Below are 23,643 nucleotides of genomic sequence, written 5' to 3' on the forward strand. Positions count from 1 at the left end.
CAGTTTGCGGTATTACTTGCTGGGCAGAGAGTTCGACCTGGACACAGACCATCGGGCCCTGACGTGGATACAGACCATGAAGGACCATAATGCACGGGTGACAAGGTGGTATTTGGCCTTACAGCCCTACAGATTTAACATCCGACATAAAGCTGGACAGCATAATGTGATCGCTGACTATCTATCCAGATTGCCGATGCTCGCCAATCTAGGAGAAGGGGAAGGTAGTGTGACAGAGGGCTCTGTCTAGCTCACGTCACATAGTTGTGCGAACTACTGCTTTTACCGCGGGGGTGCACACCCAACGTTATTAGCCGGTACATGATAACGCACATAAACATAAACAACGCATATGAACATTAGCCGACACACGGAACACGCACATACAAAACATTGCACATGAGACTCGTGTCGTTTCTCCCAGTCACTCCCGGTCACGTTACATAGCCATTTAATACAACGTACATGAATAAACATACACTTACTTTTTGGGAGCGCTCTACGTTTGTCTGTCGTATGTCTTGTCTGTTTTTGTCTCTCCTTCTCATAGTTTAGTTTGTCATAGCCATTGTGTGTAATTCCTTTCAGCGTTTGTTTGGAAGGTTTGAAGACTGCGCGCGCTGCCATGACAGGCCAACCAGAGCGATAGTAAATGTGGGCTATTTCAGTGTGGTCTGGCCTGCGCAATGCAGTGTGGGAATGGGCAAATCTATGGGTAGAGGGGTGCTTTGGTGAATAATGAAATTAATGAAATGAAAATGTATAAGTGCTGGTAGATTGCTAATGAAGCTATGCTAATGAAGTGTATTGATTGCCAGTAATACTGTCCTTGTGTTATTTATGAATTATAATGTCCATGGTACTTAATTGATTTATCTTGTGAATTGGTGCAACCTGTGGGAGGGGTTGAGCGTTCAAAAGAGGGGCTCTGATTATTCTAGGGAGAGTGAGCAGAGCACCAGCTCAGGTAACTTTGTGAGACAGACTGTGGCTGTAGTGGTACACAGAAAAACGTGTTGCCTTAAACTATTGAATTCCTTTTGTTTGCTTTTCTTAGTTTAGTAAAGTATTTTGTTTCTTTAGTATATATATTTTTTATTAATCATTTATATTGTTGGCCAGCATTTTTTGCATTCTTCAATTGGACCATTTGGACTTTTGGGTGCACTTTAAAAATAAAACACCTTGCACTAAAGTGCTGTTGTGGCGGAACCTGGATTATTTTGAAGAACCTACAGCTGAGCTGGATGACTCTGTGACATTATCCATTTGGACAATTGTGTGTTGTAGGTGAGAGTCTGTGTTTAGAGTTTTGAAAATGTGTCAAATGAATGGACAAACGCTTGTTAGCGATTGAAAAAAACTGTAATCTGTTCCTACAAGGTTTCCGGTTGAAACCTTGAAGACCAACACAGATACTTTGTATTGTAAATGAATCAGACTTTACCTTAATAATCTACAAAATATCAACTTTAAAGCTACATTGTGTAGTTTTTCTGAGTTGATTCTTAGCAAAAAAACGTTTTCTTCCAAAAATATGTGCTCATTCATGTGTAATTACTTCCACTGACAAATCAAAGTATTCTTGTCAGCGTAAAATCTGCCATTCAGAATACATACGAGTGATTCGTCTGTATGGTGACAGCCATGTTTTGGCCCCCATCTTTAGAATACATTAGCCAAGGAGGGACATACAGTACCTAGCCTGGCTCCACCTTCCTACATACTTCCGCTCAATTTTTATTGCCCTTCAGTACGTCGACTGGGTCTGCGGTGTATTCGCTGGTTTTCGCAAAACAAAAATGTGCAGGTCCAATCAGTAAACAGAGGGAGTAGCTGAGAATGATGACGTTGAGGTTGTGGGCTAGTTTGAGCAGGTCAAGTCACAACCAAACGTTAGCAATTGGTTATGGCAGATCTGAGTGGCTCTGGGCATATCCAATAGTTTTAAACATCAACAGAGTATCCGCATTCAAGGAGGTTCACGCTTGGCAATGGAAAGTGGCCAGACTCTCTGTACATTATGAATGTACGAGAGTATGGCTAGGACATACAGTACCTGAAATTCTAGCTCTTTTGAATTTCTTGGTCAGTTTCCGAACAACAGAGTTGTGCTCGCGGCTGCTGTTTGGAAACCCCTAACGTTGAATCACCAGGGGCCTCATTTATAAAGGTTTGCGTAGATTCCACCCTAAAACATTGCGTACGCACAAACCTTGGAATTTGCGTACGCACGAAAATATTCTGATTTATAAAACCATGCGGCGCACAAGTTTACGCAGGCGGCTGTTTATAAATACCAATTTGAGTTGAATTGTGCGTGCGTGCACGAGCACCACACTCCTCCCATTGTCGTCCCACAATATCCCATAAAAGGTTCATGCAAAACGATTAATGAATATTCTAACATTTATACTGATCATTTTATTGGCTGTCGTTGTAATGATAGACGTCACATCAATCTGAAGAAGGAAGTGAGAGTTTGCCGACAGCGATATCACATTTGACAAGTGTAGCCTACCCCTGTGGAAAAAGTATAGGCTACCGAGTGATATAATTCTGTATAAAACTTAGTAACCGTATCCTACGTTTTGCCATGTATTTGGGCTCATCTTATAGGCTACAGTGCACCATAGCACCAACGTGCAAAGTATTAAATTGTAGGAAACAAATACGCTTATAATAATGCGTGGACATTATTTTATGTCAGATGGGTTTCTGGTTGTCTCAGAATGCCTTGCAGTCTAACAACCTGTGGCCCAAATGAGAGAAAAGACGTAAGGTTAGTGTAGCGATGCTTGCACGGTATGCGTTAATAGAATACAAATTGTAAGAGACTTAGGGAAAATGCTTTATGACCTCTTATTATTTTAGGCGCCATTTGGTTCAAGAAAGCAATATCTCCGTACACATCCGTGGGTCAGCCGAAATCAACAGAAAATAATTTGCATTAATTCGAATGAATTTCGCATTAAGGTAGCCTGCGATCATGAACTTTATTACCTCCGTCAAGGAGGTTATGTTTTCATCAGGGTTTGTTATGTTATGGATGGAATTGTCTGAAATGACCCTAGGAAGAAAATATTGGGAGTGATCTGAATCAGTCTGATCCAGGCGGTTATGTTTTCGCTTGGTGAAGATCTGTGCTCGCGGAGTAGGCTACTTTTCTAGTTTAGACTAGCAGTGCAAGTAGCATCGCACAGTTAGGCTACTGAAAACGTTTGTGTAGATTTACAGTGTAGGCCTATTTGTCGGCAGCCTTGGTTACAAACCTCATAGCCTGTGATGTGAATGAATGATAGTGATCACGGTAGTAACATAATGAAATGTTGAAGTGTTGACCTTTTTAATCCCCTCTGAGCTTTATTTTGTGATTTCACCATTAGATGTCGCTAATTTTCAAGCGTGAAAAACTTTGCGTAAGCTTTACGGACGGTCGAAAGGATGCGTAGAAATGCGCATCTTTTCTCGCATAGATTTTCTTTATAAATTCCGACGTTGACGGTGAAAGATGCGTACGCACATTTCAGCCCCGTTCACGCTACTTTTTTGTGCGCATAGCAGCCTTTATAAATGAGGCCCCTGATGATCTCTGACTCTTCATACGGAGATAGAAAACCATGTTAGCATTATCTTGAACCACATCTGAGTCTGTTGCAATATACCATTTCACCGCTGGATGAGAGAATTTCCCCCCAAGAATTAACCCAAGAAATACACAACGTACAACAGAATTTTTAAATATTTTGTTTGTACACAAATTACCATTAGCTCAATGTCGTTTTCTGTGCCACCGGAAATGCCTTGGCTCGAGCCACGCTGAAAATGTGTGCATTCTAGAAATATGAAAGATGAAAAATGTTCACCTGACAAGAAACGTGTTGGAAGCACATAATTTACGCAACGCACTTGCCACGTCGGTGGTCTGAACAAGGGATTGTTCAGTTTGGCGACGTGCTGTGTGCGTTGCGTGTCTGTTCCTTAGACGCCAAAAATACCAAAATAGGCTCCGGTTCTATTTCTAGCATGCACACATTTCCAGTGCTGTAATGCAGCTGACACACAGTCGCCACTCAAGCGGTGTGAATCAGCCGTTAGTGCTCAGCTGCATGATAAACTTCAAAACTTCCGTTTTAAAGAGTACAGTTTTAAAGCGCAGCTCAGCTAGCGAAATGCTAACTGGTAACCATGATAGTAACCCTTTGAGTACTAAAATATCCCCAATAAGATGTAATACTGTCATATCAGTGTGCTGACTATATTTTCTCTCCCATTCTACACCCTGCAATCTGTACTTGTTACAGGAGATGCTGTTAGGCTGGTTGGTGGGAGCACTAATTGTTCAGGTAGAGTGGAGGTCTACTACAACAGCCAGTGGGGCACTGTGTGTGATGGCGCCTCAAGATGGCTGCCTTGTGTGTTTGTGCACTGAGAAGCGGAACTAGAATCCACTAAATATCTCTTTTTAAATCTGCAATCCGTTGGATAGTGACAGAGTGCTTAACTGGCAATTTCCTAAGGATCAGTTTAATCACAGTATTGTTGTTTTCTTAATGAAACAGAAGAAATGCCACCTGTTCAGAGATATACCATGGAATTTCTTAAGAGCCTAAGACAATGTTCTCTGGAAAACCCACAGCTGAAAAAGATACTAAGCCAAGAGGGGGTGCAACGGACATCAAAGAAGAAACGAGGATGTAGAGGGGGTAAGAATACCATGCGCAAGATTAGAACTGTTGTTAATAGAAGATGTGACCACATAAGACCACGGGTTGAATCCTGGATAACTATGGACAAATCACAATCAAACCTAATCAGAGTAAAGACAGTCTACAATGGACAAACCAATCCCAGCATGTTACCAACTTTCTTCATGTCAAATCCCAGATCCCTTGTGAACAAAATTGATGAGTTACAGCCCATCTTGACTAAAAATCATATAGATGTGGCTGCAATCTCTGAAACTTGGTTTGCTCCCCACATGCCTCTGGATATGTTGGACATTGATGGCTATACCTTGTTTTCCAAATGCCGAACTACTCGTCGTGGTGGAGGTGTAGCACTGTACATCAGGGACAACATCTCAACATATCCTCTCACCTTTATCAGTGTGCCTGACCATCTAGAATGCTTATGGCTAAGAGTGAGACCCCTGAAGCTCCCACGACACATATCTTCCATTGCAGTTTGTGCATTGTATACTCCACCACAATCACCACATCAAGATGAGCTAATTGAACACTTAATAACCTCACTTGACCTACTCCGTACAAAATATCCAGACATTGGACTAGCAATCCTTGGGGATTTCAATCACCTCAAAGTGCATAACATCTGCCTTGATAACAATCTCTGTCAGGTCGTTCAGAGCAAGACCAGAGGTGAAGCCATCCTTGACATGATTATTACCAACATGAAGGCGTCGTATGAGAAGCCTGACATCCTCCCTCCCGTCAGCTCCAGTGACCACAACTGTGTTCTCTGGCGCCCAAAAGCAAAGCTAAGATCCTCCCCTGAGTGCACAAAAAGGGTTGTGCGTCCTATAAAAGAGCCTGGCTTGACTGAATTTGGCAGGTGGATTACTTCACACCCATGGCACGAAGTGAAAGAAGCGGTTAGTACTGAGGGAAAAACAAATGCTTTCTATAATACCATATTACCAAAAATAGACAGACACTTCCCAATGAAGACAGTGAAACTATATAACTCGGATAAACCATGGATCACCCCCAAAATCAAACACTTGATCCACCAGAGACAGAAAACTTTTAAGACTGGGAAATCAAGTGCCCTGGTCAGGTTCTACAGAAACAAGGTACAAAAAGAGATACATAAAGCAAAGAAACACTTCTACAAGTCTAAAGTGGAAGGCATGGATAAAGCCACCCCAAGAATTTGGCATAACAGAATTAAATCAATGTACAAAACTGTGAAAAAGGAAGATAGAATAAATGCCCCTGAGATCAACCCCAATGACTTTGTGACAATTGCTAATGCAATAAACACAACATTTGTAAGAGTATCACAATCCCTCCCACCTCTTGACTACTCGGCTCTACCTGCTTTTTTGCCATCACTTCCATTGCCTACCATACCAGTGTGGGATGTGCATAGGAAACTGTCCACCATCAACTGCCACAAATCCCCTGGGCCAGATGGGATTCCACAAAGCTTACTGAAGGAGTTTGCATGTGAGATCAGCATCCCTTTCTGTGATATTATTAACCAGTCCTTCACTGAAGGGGTGGTCCCTAGTCAGTGGAAGGAGGCTATTGTGGTACCTATCCCCAAAACCTCTCCACCAAATATTGATGAACTGAGGCCAATTTCACTAACAGCCCAACTGGCCAAGTTATGTGAACAGTTTGCTTCAAATTGGATCATGAGTGACATTGCACCAGACCTAGACGCAATGCAGTTTGGCAGCAGACAGAATTGCTCCACAACACACTACTTGGTCAGTTTGATGGACTTTGCCTACAAGACATGTGACAAGCCGGGCTCAGTCTGCACCCTAATTACAACTGATTTTGCAAAGGCCTTTGATGCTGTGGATCACACATCTGCAGTGCAGTGCCTCTTGAAGCTCAATGTGACGCCTGCCTTGATTCCATGGATCTGCAACTTCATGACTGACCGTCGTCAGAGAGTACGCTACCATGGGCATTTCTCTGAATGGGAATATCCAACATGTGGGGTTGCACAGGGAACTGTACTGGGGCCAATTATTTTCTTAGCACTGATAAACAGTGCCCTCAATGATGTAAAACACCACTGGAAATATGTGGACGACATGACCTTGGCCCAGTCTTGGACACCCCAGCAGCCCTGTAGTCTCCAAGAGACCCTAAATGACCTTGACATCTGGGTCAAAGACCACAAAATGAAACTCAACCCGAAGAAATGTAAAGTTGTCCATGTCACCCATATGAGAAACCCTCCTGCTCTGCCAGCTCTGCTCATTGATCAGAACACCCTAGACAGCTCTGAAACAGTTAAAGTCCTGGGGGTCACCATCCAACAGAACTTAAAGTGGGATAGTCAAGTGAACCATATGCTCACTTCAGCCAATAGGAAGCTCTTTGCCCTTCGACGTCTGAAGAAATTTGGAGTCCTGGACTCTGAATTGGTATCCATCTTTTCAGGCTATGTGAGGCCTGTGCTGGAATATGCTGCCCCGGTATGGCACAGCTCACTGACAACAGCACAAGAAAAGGTACTAGAAAGTATCCAGAAACGGGCTTGTAAAATTATCCTTGGTCGGAGGTACTCGGGGTACCCAGAGGCCCTTACTACCCTTGGACTGTGCACATTAACAGAAAGGCGCACTCAACTATGTCTGGGCTTTGCCAAAAAGCTGATGAAGTCCAGCTACAGAGACTGGCTACCTCCCCTTAGAGAAACGCTAACTGATCGGAAAACAAGAAATTCAAATAAACTGTCCATTCCTACATGCAGAACCGAGAGATACAAAAAATCATCAATCCCATACATGTGTGGACTCTTAAATGGACCCTAAAATGACAATGGATTGCAGATGTCGCCTATTTGACATATTTTAGCTTATGTATATAATGTTTTTTAATGAATGTATTTATTGTAACAGCATATTGTAATTCAGTGTTTATGATGACAGCTGTTTGTATGTCCTTATGAACCTGCAATAATGGCTGAAATTCAAATAAACTAAATGATAGCTGGGATATGAGTGATGCACAGGTGGTGTGTAGACAGCTGCATTGTGGAAGAGCTGTCTCTGCCCCCAAAGGAGCCAGCTTTGGCATGGGGAGTGGGAACATCTGGATGGATGATGTCAGCTGTACTGGTTCTGAAGGATCCCTTACAGAGTGCTCCCATAGTGGCTTAGGAACACACAACTGTGGCCATGGTGAAGATGCTGGTGTGGTGTGCTCAGGTAAGTCAATTTGATGTAATACTGTACTATTAGGCCTGTTGATACTGTGCAGCTTGGTCTTATAGTGCTTGTCATTAGGAAATATAATTTCCTAATGACAAGCGCTTTATCATTAGGAAAGCCAATAACTACAGGAAACTGGTGAATCTATCAGGTGAAGAGTGATTCCCTCTCGATGATTGTCCACTAGAAGACCCAAAGGAGCTGTGGCAAGAGTCACCTTCCCTTCACCTAATGAATGACCATCCAGAGCAGTGACAGTGTAATGACGTCACTTTTCTGAACCAATGAGGGAACAGAAAGCGGTCGAAGGAAAACTCGTGAAGCATCTGCGCACTGTTGGAAAATATCAATTGATTATAGAACCCCTGTTAACCTAATCATTTCTGACCTTGCTAAATATGGGAAGTTTCTGTTACAAAGTAATATTACTATAGACAGTGGGCAGACACCCAAAACATTGCAATATGAACGTCAATTCATTCTATGAGTGCTTTCTATGAGTGCTTTCTATCACAATTTGCTAATTAGATTAGTTTTCTCCGGGGATAGTGTTGCGCAGGCCCTCCTCGGCCGCTTAATTCGGGAGGTACCAAAACACAAGTAATAATCCTAGCTGCAGACCGGTCAGGGGCTACGGTGCTGACCTGGGTCGCTACACTCACCTGAAAATAAACACTTAAAGGGATAATCCGGAGTGAAATGCACTTTAGATCGATTTTTCGGACTATTGGGAGTACATACGTTGAGTTGACACCAAAATCATGTCATTCGGATGTATTTTGAGAATGTTCGAGTTCACCGTTTTTAGCCAAAACTCGTTAGCCTGGAAGTGACCGGGGCATGTCCTTTTGCCGCTACAAAACGCTATTTTTATACCTCTTCTACTGTTCCAACCAACACTACACTTACGTGGTAGCGAGTAGAGGGTCCCTAAAGCCAAACCGAAGTATCCCCACGTCTTTATGTGGTCGGATAGAGAGTCCAGAATGAATTTAATCGAGTCCGTACCTTTCCGGAAATGTTATTAAAATGTTGTTAACGCGTTGCTAGCTGCAGCAGTGACATTTCCGGAAAGGTAAAGTGTGTGACCTCACAAATGTGTTTCTGAAAGAATGGTAAAAAACATCCCATAAACACACTGTGGAAAGTCTTCCCTGAAGCTGTTATAGCTGCAAAGCGTGGACTGACATCATATTAAACCCTATGGATACCATATTAAACCCTAATGGGTTGTAACTGAAATTCATATGTGAGTCAATAGGCCAGTCAATCTAGCTCAAAAAAGGGCCAAAACTTAAACTAATTGCAATAGTAATGGTTCATACTTTTTATTGATCCTTAAACCCTCCTGCATCACATATTAAAAATCTACCCATTTATATTTAGTGGAACATACTTTTATTCAAGGTAGCAATTTCCAATGCATTTTGCCATTGGGATTTACTGCCGGTGAAATGGGTAAAATTTTAAACTATAGATATCAAATTGAAACTTTCACAGTTGTTTACTCACATTAAGGCAAATATTTTTTATATTGCAAGTTGATGTTTAGATATGCAAATGAGACCAGTTTTACGTAAATATGCAATAATTTGCATATATTTCTAGAAAACTAAATAAGCTTCAAAATAAGTGCTGCATTTTGCTTCTATATTGGATACCAAAAGCCTATGCAAAGGGAATATTAGATATCACTTCATATCACCTCAGAAATGAGGAAATCAAGTCAAGTCAAAATCAATGCGTTTCAATGTAAGTACATTATAGAACAAATGATTGTCAATGATATGGTATGATGGAAGTATCTCAAGTCACATGCCAAGTCACATAAGGAAGATATGACCTTTAGACAACATATCAAGTAAGTTGGCATGCACTGAGATACTTCCATCATACCATATCATTGACAATGATTTGCAAGGGACCACATGTACAGACTCTACAAATACTAACCATTATATCCATTTTTTATTTAAATGACTTGAAAGAGATCGTCAGGTATAAATGCACCATACAGTAGTGGTCAGTTCATTCATTTAGATGCTGTTATCCAATCTGTTCAACAGAGTTTGCCAGTCAGACCACTATACCTTTGCCAGCACCACCACCCAGCAAGCTTCATCAACTCCAGCCATGCCGGTAAATACAGTGCCTATTGACAGCCTACACACCATGGGCGTAGGCAGAAATCATAAAATGGGTGGGCCTAGAATAATTCAGGTGGGCCTGAACCCAAAATATGAAAATTCAAATTTGACAAATTATTTTAGAAATGGATTCCAAGTTAAATGATGATCATGCGTCATTAGGCTACATAACATCGCAAGCAACGTTACCACTTCTCACAGCACTGGCAAAGTGTTTTCAATAGCTGAGGGACAGTGGTTGTCATTATATCGTTTATATGGGCCTATTCCGTGCTACCACTTTTAACGCACAACTGAGAAATAGGCGATTGTTATTAATCAGCTATAAGATGCTGCAACCTATCCAAAACGTCTACCAAGCCTTCTCTGGGTCTGTACTAGGCTATATCTTGGGTAGGCTATTAGTTTACAAGCGCTTTTGCACACCTCTTTAGTGGGGACAGGTGCGTTGGAATAGGTTTTAACAAGTTATAGCCTACTTAAAAGAGAGAAGAGAGAATCCCGCACACTGGCCATTACGCATGCAAACTTTTATTCACAGTATTCACGACGTTTCCGTCATAGACCTTCCTCAGGTGAATTTATGACCGAAACGTCGTGAATACTGTGAATACAAGTTTGTATGCGTAATGGACAGTGTGCGGGATTCTCTCTTTTAAGTATATCTTGGGTATTGCCATCAATGTTCAAATAAAATATATTTTCCTTTTTCATTTAATTCGCCCAGTTCCCAAACGTTGCTGATACTAATATGCAACTGCATGTTTGTGGACATCGTGCCATTTACCTGTGAGATTATTATGTCAGTCAGCTGCACTCTCTCACGTCCTTTACAGCATTGATTCCCGGGGTCGGAGATTTTATTTGAGTCGACCGTATAGTGACAATTTAGGCAATACCTACTTTCTAAATATTATCAGCCGCAGTTGTAACGAAGGGACATTGAGACCTGCTGCGTCTACTTTGATTAGCAGGTTAATGAACTGCACTCATAGGACTACAGATATTCGTTTGTTTAGCTTCAAATATCGCTTCGTCCGTCTACTTTTAAATAATATGACGCTGAAGCCCTGGCAGATGCGTGTTTGGTCCTAGCAGCCAGTGGCGCCTGCTCAGCTACGAGTACCGAAAGAATCTCCCTGTGTATATATTCACTCCATGTTGGCCTACCATAACTTCCCAGCTATTTATCTCTTTCTGTAAAATAACTACATGCATTTGTTCAACTTTATGAGCCAGAATAACGTAGCCTACTAGCTGGGCTGTTCGGAACGCACACATTTTGTTTGCGCACAAGCGAGAATGGCAGCGTTTAGTGCATCTAAACACTAATATAAAGCCTATTTTTATTATAATCGTGGGTAAGTGTTGGGGCGCCAGGTAGTGGTAACTACCACATCAGAATATTGCCACAATGTTCCTCTTGTTCATTCACGTCTGAAAGTGCCACACCAGTCAGCGATATAGTTTTGAGTTAGTAAAACGAAAGTTTTTGCGTTTGTTACGCACAGAGTTGGGTGGGCCTGACTGACAAGTGGACGGGCCCAGGCCCATCCGGGCCCACCCGTGGCTACGCCTATGCTACACACCCCTGTTCAAATGCCAGTAGCTTTGTCCATTGTTAAATCCCTGTTGTTCTTAAATGTGTTGTTGTGTTTTGGAAAGGTATTGCATTACATTACTCTTCACCTTTTGCTTTTGTAGTAGAAAACATGTTGATGGTAGTGAAAAGGTAGTACATTCAGCTCATTTTTTTTTGTATGAACCCTGCCATTGCAGTAATCATCTCACTAAATACGCCTTTTCATTTCTAATCTGTTCAACAGAGTTTACCAGTCAGACATAGGCCTACACCTCTGTCAAATTCGCTCACAATGCTGCCAGTAACACCCCAGCAAGGTAGAACTGCATTTTCATTAATCTGGCACCAATATCAAGGGAGAAACAAGCCATGAATGTCTGTCACAACTTCTTTGCATCTTTACTTTCCTTACATCTGAAGAGTGTGTTGCATAGCCTATTTATATCATTATTAAAAATAATTTTAACAAATTGTTTAAGCATGTACAATAAATAAAGCATGTAAATGAGCATGTAAAATAAATAAACAAAAGCAAGTAAAATAAATAAATAAACAAAATGTATTGAACCTAATACTATGTGTGGTGAGTCTGTGTGATAGTTGCTGAGGATAAATGTTTTTATATTGGATTATTCAATTACAGAATACATTTATAGGTTTCTCATCAGCAGGCACTGTCTTCACCTTAGTAAATTTGGTAACTTTGGTAAGTCCTGTAAATAATTGTAAATTGTTCTGATTGAGGGCAAATGGAAAGTGTTATACTGTAATGAATTATTGCTATTTTAGTGCATCATTTTCATTATTATGGCCATAAATAAGGCCAATTAGAAGCTGGTGGGTAGTAAGCGGCAAAAGGGTGGCCCTTTATCTGGAGCCGCTTCTGAGCCGCCGGTGGACAGCCAGAGAACTGATGAGCAAAACTCCAGCGGGCCACTGGTGGTTACCGCCGTTGGACCGCCAACTCTGCCGCTGGTTTGTAACAGTAACTTTAGCATTGCCCATGGTGGATTAAATGATTGCAAAATATTTATTGAGGTGAGTTTAACAAGTGTCATTTCATTGGCATATAATTCAGGCCTATAGTAGATGGCTAAATGGCTACAGTAGAAGGATACACGAAAAGCCCAAACTACCAAAATCTTCATATTTTATTGCCACAGTTTCTATCTATAGGCCTCTCTTATTTGGTATACTGACTAGACATTATTGAACAAACATAGGCTATTCATCTGTATTTCAGTATCTCAGTAGGTTAAAGTATTTTTTAGATACCTCCCTGAAATTACTTTTTGCAGGTTGTGATGTCTTCTATACGTTCTGACGTTACTGTTAAAGGTTGGGTACGGAATTAGCAAAACGGACGGCAGAGTTTGAACATATACAACCTCAAGTCCCGCCCTCCATGCACGAGCGACAATTCAAATGCGCAGCGCGAGAGCGAGCCAGGCTAAATGAAATGCCATCCTGGCGTCTACAGCACTATGAGCTCTAGTCTCCATACAATCACTCACATCAACTTCCCCAATTACATTCTTTATTCACCTCCAACGGGTTGTAGTACATATGGTTCAGTAGCCATAGGTGTGTATATTTGAACAGAATCTGGTTTGTTCTTACCAGGGCGATTATCTCCTGAAATATCCGAGTTTAGTGCTGCCCCGTTGGTTCGCCTATTCCACCGTAGCTCCAAGCTGTTAAGTTTCGATTTCATGTTTACAGCACTCTTCGTGTCATGGTAAAATGTAATTTTTGCTACATAGCTTATTTATTGCGTGGGTGATTGAGTTTCCGTAGGTATCCGCTGCCTTAGTTTGTATAGAAATTAAGTGACACATAGGCTACAACAAGAGGGGAACATGGACGTGCAGCAGCAGGCAGTTGGTTTCGTTTCAGCACTGACTCGCGGTCACCAGCTTTCGAAAGGGTCGCGCGCGGTGGGGAGGGGGAGTAGGAAGAGGAGTAAGACGTTAGATTGACGAACGAGCTGTGAAATGATGGTATGGGGTGAGGAATTCTATTGGCTGGAGTTTTTCGAGCCCTGCCCGTTCCGCAGATGATTGACGTGTTTAATTTCCATTTCAGTGCTTCCAACTTAGTGGCTATAAGTGGGTTAGGAATAGGATTTCAAGTGATTTTGCAAAAATGGCCAACAAAGCTAATTCCATACCCTACCTTTAAAATGGCGTAACTGTTAAATTCCAATATAGTGAGTAGGCTATTGGCAAAACCGATTGCCATTTTTATGTTGAGCCGGCAGGGGGCTCAGTTTAAAAAGTAACTAAGTTTGCACACACACATCAACAGATTCACACGCACAGATTAACACACTTCCACGGATTCCACACACACACACGCACACATGCACATTCACACACACATCTTTATACAAGCAAACTCACACATGCACACACTCATATACACATGAGCTGCAAGAGTAGGAGATATACATACAGTATATTGCACAAATCGGAGATATACAGGAAAGTTGACAAGCGTAATTCGTTTTGGAGAGAATGTGCAGAACTGAGCGGCGGTCATATTGTGTACTGCTATGCGGTGCATCTAGTTTTATGAGGTCTGCCTGAGGTGCTTCTCTGTGTTTACAGTATCCTTGAGATAGTTAGTGGATATATAGGTAGCCATAGTGTATTTCTCTTCATAATTGATTTTCTTTTAAGACAGTTCTTCTTACCCTAGATAACCCTAGATATTTGGGGCATTCCTTCTAGGATGTCTTAGGATCACCCAAGGAACATACCCAATTTCAAGCTTTTTAGAGGTTGTTTAGATGGTCTTTGAATTAGCTGCCAATTATGTGGCGGGCACGACCTTAGCGCAACCTTTTTCAATTTCTTTTAAAACTCACTACCTGTTAAGGGATAGTTTTGGGCACCCCTTCTAGGATGTCTTAGGGCTAATTTGTCTTTTTATCTATCCTTCCTTCCTTCCTCGGTTCTCCGGCTTGTTCCCACTGATTTATAAAGAACACTAGATAGACTATCCCATTGTTGCTGCCCCATCATTCTTTATCTAGGAAGTAAGGAAGGGAGGATATAAAAAGATGAATGAGAAGAGCCTTTAGGATCACCCAAGGAACACCAAATGTCAAGTTTATTAGACGTTATTTAAGTGGCATTTGAAATAGCTGACAATTTTGTGGCGAGCAGCACTGCCTTTTTCAATATCTTTAAAAACTCACTTCCTGTTAGAGACATACTTAAGGCATATTTGTTTAATATGCACTTAGTCTTTTGAGCGTTTGTTATGTGTTATGGTTTGTATAATAGTATTGTTTTGTTATAATTTGTCCATTGTTAGAATTTGACATTTATTCTGCTATTGTCCTTAAATTTAGCCTTACCATGCTATAGTTATTGTTATTATATAATTAACTGAGTGACTTACTTGATTGCTATTCTCATTTCATTGTTTTATTTCTCATTAGGTTAGTGCTTAATTGATTGTTTTATTGATAATATTGCTATTCCCCCTTTTTGTAATTGTTCACTGTTATTTAATTTGTATTGTTATTTATTTGTATGTCGCTTTGGACAAAGGCGTCTGCTAAATAACCATAACCATAACCATAACCATACTGGACACTCCCTCTAGGATGTCTTAGGATCACCCAATGAACATATACCAACTTTCAGGCTTTTTAGGGGTTGTTTAGATGGTCTTTGAACTAGCTGCCAATTTTGTGGCAGGCAGTACAGCCTTTTCCAATAGTTTTTGAATCAGCTATCAATTGTATTGGCGGCCATTTTGAATTTCTTCAAAATCTCACTTCCTGTTTGAGATATTTTGGGCACCCCTTCTGGGATGTCTTAGGATCACCAAAGGAACATGCATACCAAAATTCAAGCATTTTAGGGGTTGTTTAGGCAGTCTTTGAAGGAGCTGCCAATTTTGTGGCAGGAAGCGCAGTATTTTTTTGTTTTTTTTCAAAAACCTCACTTCCTGTTTGAGAATTTTGGTGTGATCTTCCAGGATGACTTAGGATCACCCAATGAACATATACACCACATTTCAAGCTTTTAGGAGGTTGTATAGGTAGTTTTTGAATCAGCTATCAATTGTATTGGCGGCCATATTGAATTTCTCCAAAATCTCACTTCCTGTTTGAGATATGTTTGGGCACCCCTTCTGGGATGTCTTAGCATCACCCAAGGAACATGTATACCAAATTTCAAGCATTTTAGAGGTTGTTTAGGCAGTCTTTGAAGGAGCTGCCAATTTTGTGGCAGGAAGCGCAGTATTTTTTAGTTTTTTTCAAAAACCTCACTTCCTGTTTGAGAATTTTGGTGTAATCTTCCAGGATGACTTAGGATCACCAAATGAACATATACACCAAATGTCAAGCTTTTAGGAGGTTGTATAGGTAGTTTTTGAATCAGCTATCATCTGTATTGGCGGCCATTTTGAATTTCTCCAAAATCTCACTTCCTGTTTGAGATATTTTTGGGCACCCCTTCTAGGATGTCTTAGGATCACCCAAGGAACATACCTACCAAATTTCATGCTTCTATCCGCCGCGTAACGATTTTTCACATAATCTCCCCTACTAGGATGCTATGGGTGAGACTGAGTACCATCTTCAGTGCTAATAAAATACCACATCACAACATACACTGCATTTACATTGTCTGAGGGACAGAGACCATTGTTCTCCTCAGTGGGTATCAGTTAAGACAAATACAGTGAATTTACATTTCTTGCTTCCAAGTTAGTTTCTCATGTGAAAAGGTAAAAGGTTACTCAAAGTTGCTGTAGTAGTGACATTTTTCATAGCTAATCAAGAGTCCACATTATGATTGAAAATAATGTCATCAGCCTGAGAATTGGGATCCTCACAACAGAGAGAGATGGATTAACAGCATTCTGAGGCATCTGTAATCGTCAGGCCAGGTTAATGTCCATAAAATTCCCAGCAGTACCTGAATCAATAAAAGCCTAAAAGTTGCATCGCTGCTCACCCCATGAAAGTAGTATTGGAAGGAACACTCCTGCACCTGGGGAGTCGAAAGACAAAGTTGCCCCCGTCATAGCCCTCCCCTGCCTTGACGGGGCTGGCCTTTTCCCAGAAGCTCACGCAGTCTGTTATCCAGCTGAATGGCCTAAGAAACCAGAGCCTCAAACTCATTGTGAGGGCCTACAGAAGCCAATCCATCCTTTGGGGTATCTGACAACCCATAATGGAACTCCGATATGAGGGCCTCCTGATTCCATCCGCTCTCAGCTGCCAGGGTCCTGAAGGACATAGCATAATCTGCGACACTGCTATGCCCCTGGCAGAGTTGCAAGAGTTTTTTGGTTGCTTCTTGACCTACTGCTGACTGGTCGAAAACACGCAGAATTTCTCATTGAAAGCCCTGAAATTAGAGCAAATTAGGCCCTGTTGGCCCCAGATAGCAATTGCCCAAGCCAAGGCTTTGTCAGTCACAAGGTTTATCAAGTAAGCTATTCGGGATCGATCAGAGGGATACATAGAAGACTGTAATTCGAATGCCAGCTCACTCTGTGTCAGAAAACCTCGGCACCCACCTGGGTTACTGTCATATCTTTGGAGTGCTGGCAGTCGAGGTTCAGGGCCAGGGCCTGGAAGGGGTGCAGGAACCACCGGAACTAGGTGTGGTGCCACAGTTGGTGAGGTACCAATCCTCCGCACTTCTTCCAGCAGCTCCCTCAGTGTTTTATCATGTCTGCCCACTATACCCTGTTGCGTAATTAGGGTTTGTGCATGTGTGTCCATGGTAGCTCCAAAACTTTTTAGGGTAGCCATTAAGCGTTCCATATCAGAAACGTTTGTGAAGGCGGCTCCTGAGGTCTCAGTCATGGCTCAGTCTTTTAGTCACGCTCGGGAATTGAACTCAGGCCGCTGTATCCAAGTGCTAACTCCTAGCCTATTGAGCTAACAGTGACTGGTAGACTCAAGTGCAGAGATTTGTATAGCAAACTGTTCTTTATTCCGAAGCAAGTTTTTTCCTCCCAAAACACACAGGAGATAACACAAGTCCATCAAAGGAGGAGATAATCCAAAAGGCATAACAGTAACTCAAAATAGGCAATTTCACAGCGATACCTTAACAAAGTTCAGTTCCTCCAAAAGAGCAGAAAAATGTGGCCAAGCTGTAATCCTTATCCCTCTAACTGTCCGGTTTTTTTAAATTTTATTTTTGCATAACATTTTCAAAAGGCCATGGCTTGAAAGTGGTCAGAGATAAAGTCCTACTGTAAATGTGAAAATCATTGAGTATGAACTAAAGTTTATGAAGGGGGTACATTTACTCATCTAATTTGCATATTATGATGGCACAGGATGGCAATAACGTCAAATTATGCACCTTTCAGTAAATACTGGTTGTTGAACACATTTGAGCAGTTTTACTTTGATTTTGTAATTTCTCCGACAAAACAAACAAACAGGACCACCGTCACCTGTAATCCAACAATAGTAAACTATTAGTATTACCACAATCCCTATGTTACTATACAATGAAGTAGCCTGGTCAAATCAGTTCTTATCGCGGGTGACTTTGTAGTTCTCCAGAGCCCTATTTTTACTATCCCTGCTGTCTGTACCAAGTCCATTACAGACACTATCATCATGATTATCACTTGCACCAAGCACACCATGCTTATTTGAACCCTCTGGCCAACATTGCTGCAGGTAGACACTGACGTATACACGCAAAGACGCACCTCCATTCACAGACGCATCTTGACTGTCACTGCCAATGGACGGCCGATCATAATCTCCAAAAGGCAGATATTCTCCTTCAGAATCAGAGTAGGTGAATGACAGACCCAAGACTTCATAACACATGAGGTTGTTTTTTTAGCATTTGCTGTTTTTCTGCTTCAATTTGTGCAACGCGATCGCACATTTCACTTCCGCATTATAAACAGGAAATGCGTCTTCTTCTTGTGTTTCTCACTTGTGTTTCTCACATTGTGCTTGTCACCGTACGGCGCCTTGGGCGGTTAGAGGGTTAAAGGGTAATCCAAGAGAGAGGGTAATCCAAGAGAGAGAGTAATCCAAAACGTAGTTCAAGAGTCCAGAGAACCAAAAAGGTACCAAGAGTATTCCTGTAGCAAAGCTTGGCAGTGTTACACAGCAATGATCAAACAAAGACTGAGCAAAGGACATGGTGTGAGCAGCGCTTAAATACCAGATGATCAGGTCAATGACAGAGGCAACAAGACACAGGTGCAATGCATTACATTGATTAGACGCTAACAAAGATGCGTGCGTAAAAACATGCAATACAACAACTGGCCACCAGAGGCCGCCAGAAAGTCCTGAAAATCATGACAGTGCACACATTGAAACGTGAGAGATATGTATCCTCTTAACTTAAAAAATTGTGTAGGCGATACATATTTCTACAATCTGTTTGATGATTGTGTGCATCTATATGTACAAATGTTGCTGCTGTTTCTACCCTGCAGGTAAAAGCACAATATTTGGTATAGAGATGGCTGCCATGATGAAGATCGGCACCAGGGTCATGAGGGGTCAAGACTGGAAGTGGAGAAACCAGGTACATAACCAGTACTGTGTGTGTGTGTGTGTGTGTGTGTGTCTGGCTGAAACATTAAACATCTCTTCAACATGTGTTTTTGAGTGTGCATGTACTTTACTTTGTGATTGATTGTTTCTATGTTTGTATGTATGTGTGTACACACGTGTGTTTGTCCCATATTTCAGGACGGAATCCCCCCCGGTCTGGGCCTTGTGATTAGTCCGCTGAGTGAGAGCGGGTGGATTCGTGTGAGGTGGGACAACGGCAATGTAAACTCCTACCGCATGGGCCACGAGGGAAAATACGACCTCAAGCTGGCCGAGCCACTGCCCTCTGCACTGCCCTCTACAGAGCCAGCCAGCGGTCAGCACCACAGTCTCAGTAAACTCACCTTCACTACAGCTCTGCAGATCAGTCTCAGAGAGCAGACACCTGCTACTGCTAGCATTACGTGATCATACAGGAAAAAGGATCAGATTCTATAGACTCATTTAATCTCTTCCTACAAGGTTTTCCAACATTGAAAACAAACACAGAGGGGCAGATGTACCAACACTTTTGCGCCCACTTCAGGCGTATTTGTTTCGCAACGTGCGTATAAAATGATGGCTTGGTATGTACTAACAGGCCGCAATGAGGTGAAGGTGCAGATGCTTGTAGCGAGAGCTGAGAATGGCAAATTGCGCTTTTCCGTCTCATGCATATGGATTTATGGGAGTGTCAGATGATAGTAGGAGGTTCTTGTAAAAAGATGGGAGGAGAAGTGTAATAATTATGCGCCTAATTATGTATTCCCCTGTATGTACTAAAACTGCCCGTAAAAGCGCACATCTATTTTGCGCCTAAATATTTCCGCCTTGTAAAAGCAGGTGTTAAATGCGGTTTGCTGTTAAATGCATCTGTAAGAGAATCATTCAAGGACAACAAAATCGCTAATTAGACCACCAGTTTTGCGTCTTTGTACATCAAAAGCAACCTTAACTTTCGTTGGCCTTTCGAACGTCTACTTTCACTTTCACGCCATCCGCTTAAACCCTATAAGTAGAGTTCTCAACGGGTCGGGTCGGCCCGAAAAACCCGACGGGACCCGAGGGTTCGGGCCGGGTTCGGGTAAAAAAATATAAGCAGATGACTCGGGTCGGGTCGGTCCTTGGGCTTAATTTTCCGCTCAGTGAAAAAAGAAAAATAACATTTATTAATCATCGCTGTTGTTTACCGCGAATCATCTGAATTTTGGATCAATAAAGTCTATGTATCTATCTGTACCGTAAAGAAAGTGTGGCTGCTGCATGAAACGTGCCTGCAATCATGGAGCGGGGACAGACGTGACGTTGTGTTGGGAGATGGAAGGACAGAGCTTGCAGCAACTAGTCTCTGCATGTGTTCTGTTCTGTTGCACCGCACCAACATTTATCAGTTCCTGTGCAAGTTCTAAGAAGCCGTCTCCTTGAACAAAATAAAATGGCAATAGGTTGTTGCTGGGCTATAGGCTACGTCTTCGTGAATAGCTAACAACTCATTGCCATCATAGTGAAGCATGTATGAAGCGGTTATTGAAATATCATGCTCTGTGGATGATTCTGCCTTTTTTATAGCAAGAACAGTAAGTTTCCCCATTTATATCATGTTTCTATTGTGGAAAATATCGCTTCACTAGGTTTTTACGTGGGTTACTTAGGTTGGCCACTGCACATAATTGTGCCCTTAACACTAGAAGCGCCAAGCGCCGGTCATTTGACCGCTGACGCGTATTCCTAGAAGCGCCGTGGGGGTTTGACCTAGATATACCTAGAACTGCCGGGCTGCGGTCATTTGACCGCAGCGATTACAAAAAAAAAAAAATATTTTCACTCGATTAAATTCCAGGACCCTACGTTCACGACTTTTCCTAAATACGCGTGTTTTGTCACCCAGAATTTTTACATGATCAAAAGCACACCGGTACAAGCTAGTTTAGAGCTATTTTGCGCTCACTTATGTGACAACACTATGTTGTCTCGCGTTCGGCCATTTTTGTTCAGGCTGCTATTCTCTTTTCTCACAGCAGATGTCGCAAGGATTTCCTGTCAGTCGGGCATGAGAATAATATTTTACCATAAAACATATCGTTTATATATGTGCAACATGTATTATATATGTGCTTTATTTTAATAACTATTTTTCATTTACATGGCATAGTCTATGGAGGCGATTTACAGTGGTTAACACTCTTGTTAACACTCCTGTCTGCGACGCCGGAGACCCGTGTTCACATCTCGGCAGGAGCGAAATGCAAAATCTTATATCGATAGAATTTACTGACCGTTTTTCAACGTCGATGAACAATTATTTTTTGTTAATGGTTTTTAATAACAACCTATCTGAAATAAACGGATGAATCGCAATATGTTTAGGCCTACCATTAACGAAAAATAATTTCGCCAGCCAATCATTTTCTGCCGCCAACTGACAAACTTTGACAAAGCCAGTTAGACTTTTTGCATCTAAAAATAATTATATCATAGTGACACGCGAAAAAATAAACGATAGCCTAGAAACTAGGCCTACATGAGATTTTCCCACTGGACACACCACATCAGTATTGTGCTCGTTGCTACGACACACAGGACTCCCAGTGAGTTGACGACCAATGAAAATGACATGGGGAAAAGCAGCAAACAAAGTAGCCTGATTTTGATCTCACCTTACATAGGCTACTTTCCTAATTCCTACGTAGGGCTACTCAGACTTTTGTTAAATCGTCAGGGCCCGGTTGCACAAACACCAAAACCAAAGATTGATGATATGAACCAAATATTCTGGAACAGATGGATTTACAGCATTGAACGTGATAGGCTATTAGCTAGCCTACTGATGCGACTTCCACCGTTTCCTTTCCAGAGATTGCTGCGCTGTTCACAACGCAATGAACGCATGCAGTCTACATTGAAGTGAAACGTGCAGAACGTTGTCCAAAACAATACAATAACATTGTGTGTTGATATCTAATACAATATACACATCTGTAGACATGAAGTGGCAACTAAAGCCATTATCAGTCATGAAAACTGTGGCGGCTGCATTAAGGTTTTGGCTGAGCCAGCTAGCCAGCCAACAACTTCATTAGCCAGCCGTTCTCAAAGCAAATGGCTTCGGGGTCTATACAACACACTATCCATTGCAGCCTATTTGAAACCGATCATCCCCCTCCCCCATACACTCGTCTAGGATACTTAGGCTACAGATATTACCGAGGCATTGAGGAACTGCCTCCCCACCCCCACCCCATCTATCTGTCCCCTGCATAGACTAGGCTGTAAGCTGGCTGTTTAGGCAACCCGTGGAAGAATGCGCAATCATGTTTCATCGCATATGCGCGTTTCAGAATGTTCGAATTCGCCAGCGTGCGTGTAGTTATGTGAATCGAAAAGAATATAAATATAGCCTACTTTATTGATGCCTTGTTCAAAAGAACTTCCGTCAGGAATAGGTTGGGGATCGAACCAGCAACCCTTGGGTGATCAAGCCGAAGCTCTAACCAGTGAGCTACGACTCCGCTTGTTTTCATGGAGAAAATGTGTGTCTCAATGCTGAATCTCGAATTCACATAGAAGTTAGCTTAAATTGTAGAAACAATAGGCCTAGCTTTTTTTTCAGCAGACATCGCAAACATAGCCTACACATTCGCAAAACAGAGAATATCATTCACTCATTATTTTAAATTATGCTACTTCTCACGCCTATGCCTGCTCAGCATAGCTCTCTCTATCTCCCTCCCTCCAATGTAGCTAGACCCTAGATCTTCTCCCTAAATGAATGAAAGTTGTTTTAGAAAGTAGCCACGGTAGCCTGTAAAATGCGGCATGAAATCCTGGCTACTGTGTAATTGAAACCAGACTATTAGGCTCTTTGTTCCAGGTGACCAGGTCCGATCATTTTCGGCAGCGCGAACATAGGCTACCTATTAAATGAATAGAAGTGAATTTGGGGAGTGAATTAGAACTAGCCACATTCACTTTTAGAGCATTTTAGTTGAAAGTCAAGTTTGCTTAAGGTTTGTTCAAGAACTCTTCCAAAGTTTTTAACAACACAAATCAACACAAATACATTAACAGATAACTCAAACGTGCTGTATGTCATAATGAAACAAACAACCACAGATTATCAACAACACGGTCTGACACGAATGACATGGCTTAGTGCAAACTGAATTTATGACCAAACGATTTCATTCGTGCACGAAGCGCCATCTTGCGATCATTGTGTGTAAGTAAAAGCCTCCCAGTCTAAGGACTCAGCGGTCATTTGACCGCCTCGCCGCGCTTTAAGTAGTTCACAACAGCACGGCGCTTCTAGTAGGTCGTCAAAGCGGTCAAATGACCGGGGCGCGGCGCTTCTAGGTATAAGTGGGTCAGAACGGCGCGGCGCTTCTAGTGTTAACGACCGTCCGTCTCCATAGGATAACATGGGGAAACTCGGCCGCCGGCG

The 23,643-nt window shown here is 41.9% G+C and overlaps 2 protein-coding genes across 3 annotated transcripts in view; both read left to right on the forward strand.

Moving 5' to 3' along the window:
* Positions 1–6,556: 6,556 nt before the first annotated feature.
* Positions 6,557–12,407, forward strand: LOC134076986 (putative DMBT1-like protein). 2 transcript variants are annotated; one of them, XM_062532312.1, is made up of 4 exons: positions 6,557–7,915; positions 9,985–10,057; positions 11,770–11,797; positions 11,892–12,020. In XM_062532312.1, the coding sequence occupies exons 1-4, from the start codon at positions 7,705–7,707 to the stop codon at positions 12,018–12,020; spliced, it is 441 nt and encodes a 146-aa protein (XP_062388296.1). In that variant the 5' UTR covers positions 6,557–7,704. The 2 variants fall into 2 exon arrangements, with proteins under 2 accessions (XP_062388296.1, XP_062388297.1); XM_062532313.1 differs by lacking the exon at positions 11,770–11,797 and having other exon boundaries at positions 6,565–7,915; positions 11,892–12,407.
* Positions 12,309–23,643, forward strand: part of LOC134075927 (soluble scavenger receptor cysteine-rich domain-containing protein SSC5D-like) — a 27,770-nt gene continuing 16,435 nt past the window's right edge. Inside the window, exons 1-3 of the mRNA XM_062530954.1 lie at positions 12,309–12,353; positions 19,103–19,194; positions 19,362–19,539. Of these exons, the coding sequence (XP_062386938.1) occupies positions 19,129–19,194; positions 19,362–19,539 (244 nt within the window). The 5' untranslated portion in view covers positions 12,309–12,353; positions 19,103–19,128. The remainder of the gene's footprint in view (positions 12,354–19,102; positions 19,195–19,361; positions 19,540–23,643) is intronic.

This window comes from Sardina pilchardus, chromosome 3, assembly GCF_963854185.1.
Source record: "Sardina pilchardus chromosome 3, fSarPil1.1, whole genome shotgun sequence".
In the NCBI taxonomy this organism is placed as follows: Eukaryota; Metazoa; Chordata; class Actinopteri; order Clupeiformes; family Clupeidae; genus Sardina; species Sardina pilchardus.

Bases quoted from the DNA above. Each gene is read 5' to 3' on its own strand.
- LOC134076986 (XM_062532312.1), top strand. From the start codon at position 7,705: ATGAGTGATGCACAGGTGGTGTGTAGACAGCTGCATTGTGGAAGAGCT. The intron at 10,058-11,769 runs GTAAATACAGTG...TTGCTTTTGTAG, and splicing joins CATCAACTCCAGCCATGCCG to TAGAAAACATGTTGATGGTA. The intron at 11,798-11,891 runs GTAGTACATTCA...TCTGTTCAACAG, and splicing joins ATGTTGATGGTAGTGAAAAG to AGTTTACCAGTCAGACATAG.